The 14,667-nt window shown below is 34.6% G+C and overlaps 1 protein-coding gene across 7 annotated transcripts in view; it reads right to left on the minus strand.

Moving 5' to 3' along the window:
* Positions 1–14,667, minus strand: part of SUPT3H (SPT3 homolog, SAGA and STAGA complex component) — a 295,229-nt gene that overhangs the window by 271,157 nt on the left and 9,405 nt on the right. For 6 of the 7 annotated variants that reach the window (XR_014897737.1, XM_085320407.1, XM_085320406.1 and 3 more), the window contains exon 2: positions 13,645–13,748. Coding sequence is in view for 5 of the 7 variants with exons in the window: in XM_085320407.1 (XP_085176533.1) it covers positions 13,645–13,748 (104 nt within the window). In the remaining 2 variants the exon portion in view is untranslated. Of the gene's footprint in view, positions 1–13,644; positions 13,749–14,667 lie in introns of those variants that run through there. The other variant, XM_085320408.1, reaches the window with a different exon arrangement.

The raw sequence follows: 14,667 nt of genomic DNA on the forward strand, positions 1-14,667 counted from the left end.
CTTGTCCTGGCAAGCCCAGAACGGGACACAGGACTCAAGATGAGGCCTCCCCAGGGCTGAGTAGAGGGGCAGGATCACCTCCCTCCACCTGCTGGCAACACTCTTCCTAATGCACCCCAGGAGACCATTGGCCTTCCTGGCCACAAGGGCACATTACTGGCTCATGGTCAGCTTGTCATCCACCAGCACTCCCAGGTCYTTCTCTGCAGAGCTGCTCTCCACAAGGTCAGCCCCCAGCTTGTCCTGGTACCTACGGTTATTTTTCCCTAGGTGCAGGGCTCTGCACTTGCCCTTGTTGAACCTCAGGAGGTTCCTCTCGCCCAACTCTCCAGCCTCTCCACRTCTTTCCAAAACGCAGCACAGCCCTCGGGTGTGTCAGCCACTCCTCCCAGCCTGGTATCATCAGCAAACTAGCAAACTTGCTGAGGAGGCACTCYGTSCCCTCAYCCAGGTCAYTGATGAAGAAGYTGAACAGGATGGGACCCAGGACTGAGCCTTGGGGGATGCCACTAGCCACAGGCCTCCAACTGGACTCCACACCACTGATGATGACCCTCTGAGCTCTGCCTTTCAGCCAGTTCTCAATCCACCTCACTGTCCTCTCATCTAACCCACACTTCCTGAGCTTCTCTAGGAGGATGTTATGGGAGACAGTGTCAAAAGCCTTGCTGAAGTCAAGGTACACAACGTCCACTGCTCTGCCCTCATCTACCCAGCCAGTCACTCCATCAGAAAAGGCTATCAGGTTGGTTAAGCAGGATTTCCCCTTGGTGAATCCATGCTCGCTACTCCTAATCACCTTCTTTTCCTCCATATGTCTGGAGATGCCCTCCAGAATGAGCTGTTCCATCCCCTTTCCAGGGATGGAGGTGGGGCTGACCAGTCTATAATATAGCTGTAGAACAACCTGATCTAAGCTCTAGGCAGGGTTAGACCAGATSATCTCCAGAAGTCCCCTTCAATCTAACTTTTACTCCAATTCTGTTCTGTGGTTATTATTAAGTTGCATACAAATACTTCCAAACTGTGCGTGCACATGTGTGTATATGCCCATTTAATGAACACACATATAATTACAAGCACACAAAAAAAGCACAGGCCTACCCCTCAAATTCTTGACTTCCTATGAACACCTCAAGCAGAATAAATAGTTACACAACAACTAAAAATAGCAAGTTTGGCTGGGAGGAGGATTACCTTATTTGTGAAGTGTGTAACAAGAACCTTTCTAATACAGAAGTAATAACTTTTTAATAGGAAATAAATAGTTTATCATTAAATTTATTATTTGCTTTCTCCCACGCTTTTAAAATGGTCAGAACTATTTAGATTTTTGTGAAATTCAAATTTGTTCCTATAAATTTGGGGGGGGGGTGTTTTTTCTTAATATCAGTGTGTACAAATCAGATGTTTAAACTATCTTCTTGCATTTCACCAAAAGCACAAGTAACCATACTGAGGCTTGTACCAGCTAAGTTAAAAGCTTTGTACGCAAAACAAGGAGTCAAATATAGACTGATTCATAGCTAAGTATTACTATAGTTTCAGAACAAACAGTCATACTTTATTTCAGGACCAAAATATACTGCTTCAAGATATTTTATCCAAATGACGCTGAATCATAGTTAAGGGAAAACAACAGGGTAGCAGTATAAGAACGGTTCAAAATGAAACGGTTATTTAACACATCGTCATGTCCAGGGTCACCACAGAGGCTTATAAGGGTCTGTAGTATTGCCTCTTTCTTTCTTCGGGGGTAAGACCATTGAATAGCTGTTGTCTTTTTAAGCAAGAAAAAGACCCACACACAAGCAAGCCAGTGCTTCTTCAGAAATACTCATTCAGTCTAGAAATGGAAGATGATTCAAAACCACAACTACTCAGTTTTCTAAAGGTTGTACAAATCATGTTAGGGGAAAGGGGAGAAAAACAATCTGAGCTAAAAATAAGTAACAAAGAAACATTATCACTCAGAGAAGGGAACATTAGGTCAGTAGCTGCTGCTGTTCAACCCCAGAAAGTGTTCATAGCTTTCTGTTTGAAAACTAAAACAGAAAAAAAAAGTCACTGCCACCAAATCCGGAGAACAAATAAGTTGTTTGTTCAGCACGCACATCATTGCTAACATTAATTGTAAGAAACTGACAATATTACTTTGCAGAATAAACCTAATATACACCACGAGACTATCGTCACTCATGTCCTTTCCCCTCTTCCTAGTCAGCCATTAAAAATTAAAATCTAGGGGAGCAAAAAAACATTAAATAAAATTAAAAGAGTTTTCAGATCAAACCACTGTGATGTTAGAGCACTGGCACTGCGGTCAATATCCTGACGTGGTCTCCAAAAGCCACGCAAAGGTCTGTGATAGCTAATATTGATGTTTCTTGATCTCAGATTAGTCTTACTGACATTCTGACTATCCAGTAATATCACAATTGTTAAATTACCAATTACCCCATCTACAGCTAAGCTGAAATAAACAGTGTTCAGTTGTTTCATGGTCATGGGCCAGGATTCCCTTCTAATAACTGCAATGCCTTAGTGCATCATTATAGAAGGTGCTATAGAAACAGAGGAAAAGACCAAACACTACACTAAATGACTTTAAAAAAATCAAATTCAAGGATTAATAATAAAATAACAAAGACAAATGGAAGAGTAAGTAGGAGTATCATGGATAGGAATGGAGAGTATGATGATAGTTAAGGCCATTTATATTCCTAGGTACATAAAAAAAGATTTGACRGTGTCACTTACTTACAAAATACAAGAAACAGTGCAAGGGAAGAAGCTACTTCATTCATCATTAGTTAGTTGGGTTATTTTAAGTTCCAGATCCAATGTGGAATTTCAGGAGAAAGTAATAACCTTACAGATCAATTTAAGRAAAACATCATGATTTAAATTACTATTTTGAAATCATGATAGAGAAAAACACATTTCTGTAGCCACTAAGCGCTATCTTATACCTCTGAAGAAGCGGTCCTGCACCAGAGCAGGCAGATACAAGCATCAGTCCAGTAAAAATTGAGAAAGATCATATAGGCTTTGTGTCTTATGAAAAAAGACACAAAATGTTCCATAAAGCCATGAAGTAGCCTGCTGAACTAGCCAGAGAGAATACCTACGTGAGAAGACTACTCCAAGTCTATTCTGTGACTTAGAACAGTGAAATCTGAAGAGTTTTCTTTTTCTGCTCCTAATTCTGCTCCCGTATGTATATTCTAACTCTCAGCTCAGTCTGATGTGACTGTAAATAATTCCACCAAGTGGAGTGACATCAGAATGAAAAAGCAGATCATAATTACAAAGTTTATCTCCCTACTGTGCTGCACGGATGAATAATGTTCTGCAACAAGGTTAATTACTGACACACACAAGCTGTACTGTCAAATTAGATGYGACTACAACAAATAGATTGAGATTATGAGTCATGCAAGCAGATGCAGTTTAAAGACTTCAGCAGTAAGAACAGACATATCCACTGGTTATGGCTATAGCTGTAATTAAATTGTATTTTCAATTCAGTCTGCTAATGCTGCCATATTACAATTTATTACATGAGGGAAAAAACAAAAAGTGTTAAATATCTGTGATTAACTTACTAGCTTATGGTTTAATCACTATTCAATTGCAATATATGTATGTCTTCATTAAGTAAGACAGTTCATTTCCCAATTCAAAAAACCTTTTCCTTAGCTGTTACCTGATACATTAAAGCAACTTGTAAAAATCTGAAACCAAGAAGTTACTGCTAAGTTCAGAATCTTGTAACCATACATTTTAAAAATGTTTCATTTAAAAAAAAAACCCACAAGCATGGGACCTACTTAAGAAGTTGTATATAATTATTTACAAGCTACCCACAGCTTTTCTGCCAACTAGTCTAACAATCACAAACCCCAAGCAACCTATCAGTTCTCCCGATATCAAAAGCTTACGTTTTTCCACACATCACAGATTAAATGCCAAACTGTGTTGCTCTAGATCACCCAGTCCGATGCAAAGACAAAGGATCTTTATAACGCATCCTACRTAACCAGTCCCTGTTTACCATGACAGATACATACATACACACATATGCATGCATTTTAAAGTTTATTTTTCAAGAAAGTACTAAACATACTAAATTATATTTTCATAATTGATAATTGGCTCCTTGAACTGTTAAATTTAACTTGTCTCTCCCCACTTCTGTACTGATATATTTTAAGAAAATTGCATCTTGAACTTAGATGCAAATAACTGAGCAGAACTATATGTATTGCAGCCTAAGTTAAAGGAACTCTTACTATTGTTATAATAGATGTGAAAAATTAACTGCAAAACCTACATTAACTTTGAACTGTCAAGAGAAAAATATAGTACTAGTAGAACAGAAATATGAGAGGTACTTAACCCAGATAAATGCTGAATTTCAGTTAATTCTGTTTACAATAAAAACTAGTATCTAGGTTAATCTCTCCAGCCTTCTCCCCCCTCCAAAAAAAAGAAAAAAAAATGTTTTTAAGAACTTTGAGTACAACTGCAACTTTGAAATTAGTTACGGGAAAGTCTCTTCATCAGTTTGTAAACAGTTTCAGTAGTTTGTTTCCTCTAGATAGAAGGGTGCTCAGGTACAGCTCTATACTTTAACAGCTACATAATTAAATTAAGATCTTCCATCTCCTTTTTCCCCTCCCTTCATGAGCAGAGACAAGATACTCAACAAGAAAGCAGATATGCAGGAGAAAAAGTGCATTTCAAATACAAGTATTTGACACCAATAAGGCCCAAGTTCAGACTATCTTTCAAGTGAACTCTGCTACTAAAAGATAAAATTAAATCACGGTAAGGGAAACCTAGAATAATTATACTTAAAAACGAGGTCGAAGAACATGATAGGATAAGATAATAAGTTTTAAAACTGAGTGAATACAGAGGAAGCTATTTTAAGTTCTTGCATTTCATTATCAGTTTTTAAGGGGAAAAAAAAAACAGACCTCCTTAAAGAGCAAAATCCTGTTATGCTAAGTGCCACACACAAAAACAAGAGACTGCTTCTGTCTTTGAACATTGAAAAAGTCACGTGAGATCAGCAGCATGAAGAGTTGTAGTAATTTCTCTCTAATAAATGTTTTTCTACTCTGTCCTAGCTACAAAAAAAAAAAATAGTTTTGTTCCTAGTTTTCTATCTCACACCACTCTTGCMCAAGATATTAAATAAGGCAGACAAAAGAAAAAGCAAAGCACTAAGTAATAAACAAGTCTGTTGTCACTGCCCTTCCACCATCTCTTTACTTAAGAAGGAAAAAAAACAAAACAAAAAAAAAAGTCATGTCATGAAGGATTTCAGCATAGGAGGCTGAACTGGTTATTTTTGAACAATGCAATCTCAGCAAAATTCTGAGTTCAAATATGGTAAACAAGTATAGGACAGAATAGAGAAATTCTTTACAATCCCAAATTACAGCTTGGTTAACCAGAATGCTCTCTAAGCCAGGTCATTACTGCTGCTTCACTTGCATTCCAAAGGAACTCTCCAAAGTCAGATGCTTTTACCGATCAACTTCAAAGCAGAGAGAGATAAGCCTAAGAGTGACTGAACTCTTAATAAAGTATTTGAGTACTATCATACTTCATCATATAGGAAGATAAAACAAACTATTAATATTCAACTTCAGTATTCATTGGGTTGCATGCTATATAAATTTTGGATGTTTTCATTAAAAACAATCATCTAGACTGTCTGTTCAGCATAACTTCCTATTCACTATAATCATTTAGTTGTTTCACGTAGAAGATTCAAGGTCTGCATGTGCTCTGCATTCCAAGAAATTTAAGACATATGAAAACCAACACTTTTAAAGACCTTCTTTACATTTATCCCTGTATCTGCTTCACTAGGGTCACTCAGTCAAACAAAGCTTATACATTTGGGTGTAACAGGAAAAAAAAATACAACACAAAGGAATCAAGGCTATGTTTTAACAACAGACAACTAGACTTACTAGCAATGAAACCCATTATCACAAAGAGACCTATGAAAACCTGTTCGTGTTTTGAAAACTAGGATAGTCACTTAGATGTTTTCAGAAATCAAGTAGTAAACTGAATGTAATGGCTAAAAAGAATGACAAAGCTTCTGGATAGCTGAAAGTCAGATAAAGAACATGCTGCAGAAGTTCATCTTATTAATTCATATATGGAACATTAACTAGATAACTTACTGTTAAATTACTGTAAAATTTTATTTCTTGCAGTCAATATAAAATGTATATTCATTTTTTTAATTAGGCTTGTATTTCTTCAGCAGTGAATGACATGTTTTCTTATCAGTTAAAAAGTTCAGGGAACAATATTTTAGCATGTATAAATATTGTTGTTATTAAATAATACTGGCATTTCTGTATTTGAAAACATTTAAGACCTAACGTCTCTAATTAGAAAGGCTATGCTCAGTATCTGAAGAAATCAGTGAGCTCTTCAGGCACCTTCAGTGCTGAACTAATTCTAATCCAAGTCAAATCAGTGRGAGTTATCCAAATACATTAATGGGAAAACAGATAGTTCAGAGATCATGCCTTTGATAACTTCATTGCACATATAAAAAATTGCTACATTATTCCTCAAGGTACTGTTATTTCAGAATTGATAAGAAATTCTAAGTAAGTGGAGTTGAGAGTTCCAAGAACATTATTCCCTAATGTAAACACGGAATGAAAGTTTCTCTTAACTCAGATGTGTTGCCTATGTATGGCCTCGTACATAGCTAACTATCAACCTCTAACATTTCTGTGGCATTCACTACACTTAAATACATCTTCAAGTAGCTGCATAAGCACATAGAGAAAAATACGACTGAAATGTAGCTTCTTCACCTGATGTAAATTAAATGTAGATCTTCATTAAATGCAAAACCTTCGTTAAATGTAGAAGACACCCTCTCTTTGAGGACTTTTAAACGGCAACTTTCATCCTTGAAACCATTCTTCACCACTTCCCAAACTGAATACTCCAAGTTCGGATCCTTACTCTTTATTACCAACTTCTTGTCCTATTTCATCATACCTGTGCTCAGTACCAATTATTCATTCTGCTACAGTTTACTGGAAAAAGAGATACTAAACACACAGAAGTGATAGCAGATGGCAGGAGATTGCGTGTAATCTTTATAGTGCTCTCAATGAAATCTGTTAATTCAACGGAACAAAACAACAGAAGAGTTCAATGGAGCTGATGATCTCTGCTTAGCTTTTCTTTACTCAACTCTTCCTGCATACACATGGATAATGACACAAATACACACATATTAACCAACCTATAAAATGCCRAGGGAAATAAAAGGAAGAATTACGAATGCCGAGAAACTATTCAAATACTCCTGTAATGGGGATCATATAACTATCCCAAGATCTGGGCAGATATGTCTTAAGAGCTCTTCCTTAATAAAATGAAAGTTATCGACTAGTCCCAATTGTTACCGAGGCACTTTCATCATTTTCCACATTAAAAAAATTATAATTATTTTATATATTTTTATATATTTATAATAAAAATGTAGTACTTCCTTTTTGTTTMAGATCTGTATTACACACTAACATTATAGTACATTACAAATGGGTATAAGCTACAACCTAAAAAGAGCTGAAATAGGAATTATGGAACGACTATTTTCACTGTCTAGAAACAATGTATTAACTAGCAGTACTGAACTGAATATTATGTTAATGAATTCTTTTATTTTAGTGGCAACTACAGCAAGAGTAGTTGAATTACGTATTTTTAGAAAATGCTGACATCATAAAAGCATCCCATTTAAGCAGGTATTTAAGGTTCTCCTCCCATAACTGCATCCTTGCAGCTATTTTCTCACACAGCAATAGAACTCTGACTTCAGAAAGGCTTTAAATGGCACAGTCACGAATCCACATAGATAATCTTCAAGATACGGGCTGAGGTCACAGGAACAACAAATAAAATCAGTTCCTCACGTATTTCCATCTTGCTCTGCATTGAAGTTAATTTGTAATACAAGCAAAGAGAGAAGAATTGCAGCTTTTACAAAATTTATATCCAGATCTTACCAAGCAAGACTATAAGCAGCCACATAACCAGCCAATGAGCAAACTAGTGCAGTCTTTGATGACTTCCTACATCATACAAAAGCATACCTCAAAATTCGTACTTCAAACACAAGTAATCAGAAGAAGATCTAGTCCTAATAAATACATCCATTTGCAGTAGTCTCTATAAAAATAATTCTGACTAAGCAGTTAAGGGAAAATAAGACCTTTTCTATTACAGACAGTATTTTTTTTAAGAATCACATTTTTAATCTTTCATTTAAAAAGTTTCTTTTTTTTTTTAATATAGCAGATATGTTTTAGTTGACAAAAAAAATTCAGGCCAAATACTTGGCTGTAGAAGACCAAAAAAAAAATAGATTTAAGTTGCAGAAGACTACTAATCTGAGGAAAAAAAAAAATACAGAATTCATGAAAAGAACAGCACTTTCAACCAGCTTGTATTATTGTAGTAATATTGCCCAACATATCCTATGAATCAGCATGTAGCATAAAAAATGCAGTAGACATGAAAACAGGTTCTTCAACACTAAGGAATAAATAATCAGTACTTCATGTTGCATAACTCAAAGACTTATCATAATTTAAGGGCCCAATCCTATAAATTTTCAGTTGTCATAAAATTACTGCAACATGCAAAACTGAACACTGAATCGTATGCAGAATCAGAGTTGTACGCAACTGATACATATGCTGAATGCAAATTAGTTTTAAGTACATAGCTGCCACTGGAAATTTTTCACTTTAAGTATTCTGTTGATAGTTTAAACTAACCTTGAGTATGGCCTTTGTTTCCTATGTATACTAGTTTTGAGAAAAAATATGGAAGTAATAAAGCATGTCCTGAAATAACTTAGATCAAAAGGGTCAGAATAATTAGTATTTTTCATTCTTGTAATTAGCTAAGAAAAAGCTTAGATAATCAAGACATTTTATTACAGAGGAAAAAAAAAATATTGTTCAATAAAAGTATTTAGAACCTTATGGTTTCCAGTAAATCAAACTATAAGTAGTACTTATAGTACAGCACAKATTACTTGAACCACATTATGAATTTTGACTGCTACTGTGAAATCATCATTGTYATAATCTCCTGGACAGAACTACGACCGAAGGTTAGGAGTTCACTTATAAACAGGCTGTAGATCAGCCAAATGAAATTATGAAAATAAACCTTAGCAAAGGGCACTAGATGTGCCGAAAACCTTTTTCAGATTAACACCCACTTTTATAAATTCTATGATTATATAATAATACACACAAATAGGAATAAAGAATGTGTGAATCAAAACAAAATCTACCTAGCATTATGTTCTTTTAAATGATTATGATTAAATATTAAATAATTTCAAAGTCTCAACAGTTAAAAGCCAAGCATATCAATGTAAATGTAGTATAACATGTAGTATACCACTCACAAACACTCTGTGTTTGTGTGGCCTGTGACAGTCTGCTGTATTTTTTTTACTTACCTCTGTACTCCTCTAAAAATAAACAGCATGCTAAGTATTATCACCAACTATATCTAGAACTATTTACGTAGACATTACATATCATACAGAATGGAATTACTTCCAACAAATGTTAGAATTTCTCTAAATGTAAGCAGTACTAAGCATCAATGCAAAATCAGAACTTTTTTACTAGTAGTTTAAAAAATAGCAGTTATATATATTATAAAAAAGGGTTTTATGCATTTTAAAGCAATTTTTCTGCAGTATTCTATGATTTCATATTCAAGACACCTGTACATTTGCTGTCTTTTCAAATAAATCAGAAAAATATTTGCAAGAATATCTTAAAATTCCCCAAAGAAATCAGCTCAATCCCTAATGTTTTGGTTCAAAAAGTTGGTATATAATATACGTAGCAYGTGAATAACTTCTGAATAGCTTCCTCACCTTAAACGGGGTTACTCACAAGTTTAACGCCACACAAGTTTAACACTACACACAGATTTAAGCATCCTGGTAAATGAAACACTGACTCAACACACAAATGCTGTGTGTTGCAATCTAATGAAAGATACCGCCCTCAAAGTGTGAGGCAGTCTTACCCATAAACTTCCAGATCTCACTGTCRGCTTATACCAGTATTTGATATTCTACTTTAGAAAAATTGTTTCTAATTTCCTTCTTCCTTTTAAGGCCTTGAAACAGTACATTTTTTAACATCAGCAATGACTGCCAAAGGCCATTCTAGATTAAAGTCTAAGGTCCCTGTATGACTTATTTCTCAAAAATTCATCTCCTTACTGCACAAAAGTTACTGGTAAATCTATTCCATACAGACTGTCCAAAATAGGTCCAAATAGTATTCCATCTCACAGTTTACACAGTATGCAGAAACAGTCTCTGTTTTCTTTAAGAAGTATGTCACCTTTYTTGCACTGTACTCCTCCAGCCTTCAGTATTTCCCAAGTTCTTAAGATGCCAGCATGGAATCGTTATAAATTGCTTAAAATGGAGAATCTGTAACTTCCTATACTATGCAGTTTGTAAAAAAGAATGTCAGTTTCTATCACAGACTGGAAAGTTCATTTCAAGTGGTAACTTCATTTTGCTGTGCAGGCCAAAAGAAACAGTTGTCATTTCTTCTCCACGTGGTCCATCCCTAGCACTTTATCATTTAAAAATTCTTTTTTTTTCTCCAGCAAAACAATAAAATTTTATTTTCAATGTGCTCATTACATTCAAGGAATTTCTTCAGTCCTTACCAGTTCAGTGAAACTGCTTGTCAAAAATATTATTCTAAAATACAGAAGAGCTGTTTGCATAGCATTCAAAGTATAACTGCTGGTCTAAAGCAAGAGGAAAATGTCTATTTCTTCCATTTATATGGCCAACAATAACTTTTACATTCTGACAGAACCATGTGTATACTGGCGGGGAGGGTAGTTTCAAAATACTTATCAGGAAGTGCACAGTTAAATAAAATTCAGGCTCTTCAGATACTAAAGAGATGCACAGGGTTCTTTGACTCCTAAACCTCATGTCTGTGCTTTGGAGGTTTTTTTGCTTGTTTGTTTACTAAAAAGGCATGGTTGCATGTTCTCCCCAAAGAATATCACATATATTTTTCAGTATAGATCACTATAATAGAGGTGAACAATACATAACTAGAATTCTCTTGCTGGAGGGAACTCATGTTTTCTATCTGAAGGAACTGAATACAGAAAGTTATTTGATTTGTAAAAAAAAAAAAAAAAAATGTACTCATCTACTTTAGACAATTCAATGCATACAAAATAGGCCATTATCTCATTTATGTTATACTGAAAAATACTTTAGTGGAATTTATCACATGCTCCACCTACAATACTCTTATAAATCTCTTAAGCATATTTAACTGAGAACAAGTCATCTCTCACTTTTTAGAAAGGACCTCCAATAAATTCCACAATGAGCTAGGGAACTCCTTTTATCTAAATTGCTATATGGGCAGTATATATCAGGAAGCGTTACAAGATAGTGAAGGTAARTCTATGACATACGACAAAACAAGTAATACGTAATTATTCTCACTATCGCTTAGTCAGCAGCCCAAATTCCACATCTCTTAAAAGCAGCAGCAAGTGACCAGAGGAGACTATTAAGAACAAGCTGAGCATGTGAAAGAAGGGAAGGATGGCATGCAATATGAAAAAGGTTTAGATCATTCTTATACATCATGGTCATGTCCCTAACTGACAAAAAATAACAGTCCAAATGCAGCCTAAAGTGACCCAAAACATCTCTTGCATTCAGAATGAATTTTTCCACAACTACCAAACGACTAAAAGAGAATATCTGGTTAATTTTTCTAGTATGTTACAGTAATACTAAAACCTTAAGAATTTCCATTAGATTRAAAAAGCCAAATGTAATGCAAGCTTATCCAGGTAAATAATTCTAATCTACRGAGGCTTCAGATTTTTTTTCTCTTTATGGAAAAAAAAAACTGTAGGAAAAAAAAGTACACAGAAACCCTTAACTTTCCTCCTATTAACCTCAGTTCCCACACCATGGAACAGGAAAGGGCAAGAGTAGAACACTTAAGATAACATTATTTAAAATTTAACTCATATAAGGCAGTATATTAAAAGCCACAGTCCCACAAATGAAATAAATGAATATACTTTGAACAACAGTTACTAACATAACGTAAAATGACCAAAAGGATAGCATCTGGGTTACACTCAGGACTCGCCTATAATTTCAATAAATATAATCTCCCTGTCTTTAAAATACAATTACAGTTCTAATAGTCAGAAGATGGTTGGTATAGTAAGTATAACTTATTGGTTTAGTAAGTATAACTTACTAAAAATAAATAAGTATAAAGAAACACTGTAAAAAGAAGCTCTCAAATCCTCCTAATATTTAGCGTTTTCAARGATCTTGCCAAAGTAAAGATCAGTAGCCTAAAATTAATTCCCTGTTAAGTCCATCCTACTTTACCTCATCATATCTTAAATGACATCCTGAATAATCTTCCAGAGCTTTGATTTTAGCAAAAAGAGCCAAAGATTACCACTATCTTTTGAAAGAATGGATTTAGGTTTTGGTATTCTGGGACTAGCTTACTTCAGTTCATTTTCAACTCCAACAAATGCATACATGAAAAATACTTTAAGCATACTTCTGCAAGATTTCATAAAGCAAAGCTCTCTTTTACGTGCAGCTAATGTGCATCCTCTCTCCTCCCAKTAAGTGACATTCATAATAATGTATTTTTTTAAAATGCATATATTTGAGTCACTACAGTCTAGTTCTTTATCTGCAAGTTTAGAGGGAAGATATTCCCAAGCTCTGAGTTGAAATATTTTTTAAATGCCTGATAAATCAGGACTACCAATCCACAGGAAAACAAGCTCACACTTTGATCTTTTCTTTTATCCTTTCAGTATAGCATCTTTTCTTTTACCATAAAGAGGAGGGAAAAAATGTCATATAGTGGCAGGTCAACCTTTCTGATAAATAGTTTGCTTTCCAACAAATGAAGATCTGCAGCCAGCCCAGTACAATAGGTTACTAGTCAAGATAAAGACTTCACAGAAGGAATCCTCCTGATTGACAAAACCCACCTGTTTGAGTAACTTAACAGATTTAGAAGTTGTAAGCTACAAAATTTTCTAACCACAGCTTGGAAGATCAATTAATTGGTCTTCTAAAATTACAGTGTTAACATAAGCACCATGTAATTCATCTTTGTAACAACTTTACTTCCTACCAGCCAAAATCCAGTTATTTTCAGCTGTTCCGTATCTTAATCCCATCATGAATACTATGATCTCAGCAGTCTACTTTTCTGTAGATACCTGTACCTACTGTCTACCTTTCTGTACCTACCTGTCTGATAATACAAGAGATCATTTAAATAAGCATATACAACAATATGAAACTTAACTTACTTTGATGAAGAACCAGAAAACATGGGTCTCAATACAAGACATGGTTTTTTTTTTAAGTCATCTTTAAATATTTTCCAAGCCAGAAGTAAAACACTAACAGTTCCATTGCTAATATCTGTTGTTTCTGCTTTCCCCATCACCTCCATATACACTTCCTAATGCAGAGATTCCCAGACAACTTACATCATACTTTGCAGTTCAGGCGTAAAGCTTGTTGATTTTCCTGTCCCTCTTCCACTGCTTGAAGAAGCAACTGTTGACATCGGGCTAGCCACAGTGCTGCTCATCTGAGTAAACAGAGAAATAATAGCACTTACAAATATATTTTATTTTAAAGAGAACACATGGAAAAACAGTAACAACTAAATGTCACTTCATAAAAGTGTATGTGCTTTAAAAATTCCAAGGCTAATTCTGAGCTTCATACAGAATTTCATAAGGCCGTAACACTAAAAGTRCCAATGAGAAACTCTTAAGATAGAATTACTGTTGTTCTGGTATATATGGTAATCATAAGCACCAGTATCTTGCTACCCAAAACACATTCTTAGGCTATCCCAAGCACAAGTAAATCACTGAGGATAAGAGAAATAAAGCAGAGTACTAAAAAAAATCAAAAAAATCAAGTTAAGATACATCATGGCTTCATGAATAGAGTTTTTTTTTTTTTTTTTTTTTTTTTTTTTTTTTTTTTTTTTTTTTTTTTTTTTTTTTTTTTTTTAATACTAGGTCTTACTTAGGTCTTTAAAATAGAAATGTATTATAAACAAAAAAGTGGTACCTGCACATCATCACAATACCTACATGGCTAAAGGTCCTATCTTTACATAAAATATTTAATGCCTTTTCTATACAAAATTCTTAAAAAAAAATCCAAACCAAACCCTGGACAGTTCTACTCTTATTCTATAAAGCATAAATCTAACTCATGCACGTTTTCACCTTTAATAAAAGTCAAGTGTCTTTGAATAAGATCATTTTTTAAAATATCATAATTTTCTGAAGGAATGACTGATCAAAGTCTATCAATTTATGGAAAATACTCTCCATACAAAATAGGTCATTTTGTTTTACTCTTCAGGCAATTTTTAACAAAGAACTGCAGGCATCATGTAAGTCACCTGATAAATGAAATATTTTCCCACCACATTTCTTCCTCTTCTATCTGGTTTGCTATGCACTAGTAAATGTTCAGTCATACTCTCA

The sequence above is a fragment of the Rhea americana genome, unplaced genomic scaffold, assembly GCF_003343005.1.
Source record: "Rhea americana isolate MKP2758 unplaced genomic scaffold, rheAme1 scaffold_63, whole genome shotgun sequence".
NCBI lineage: Eukaryota > Metazoa > Chordata > Aves > Rheiformes > Rheidae > Rhea > Rhea americana.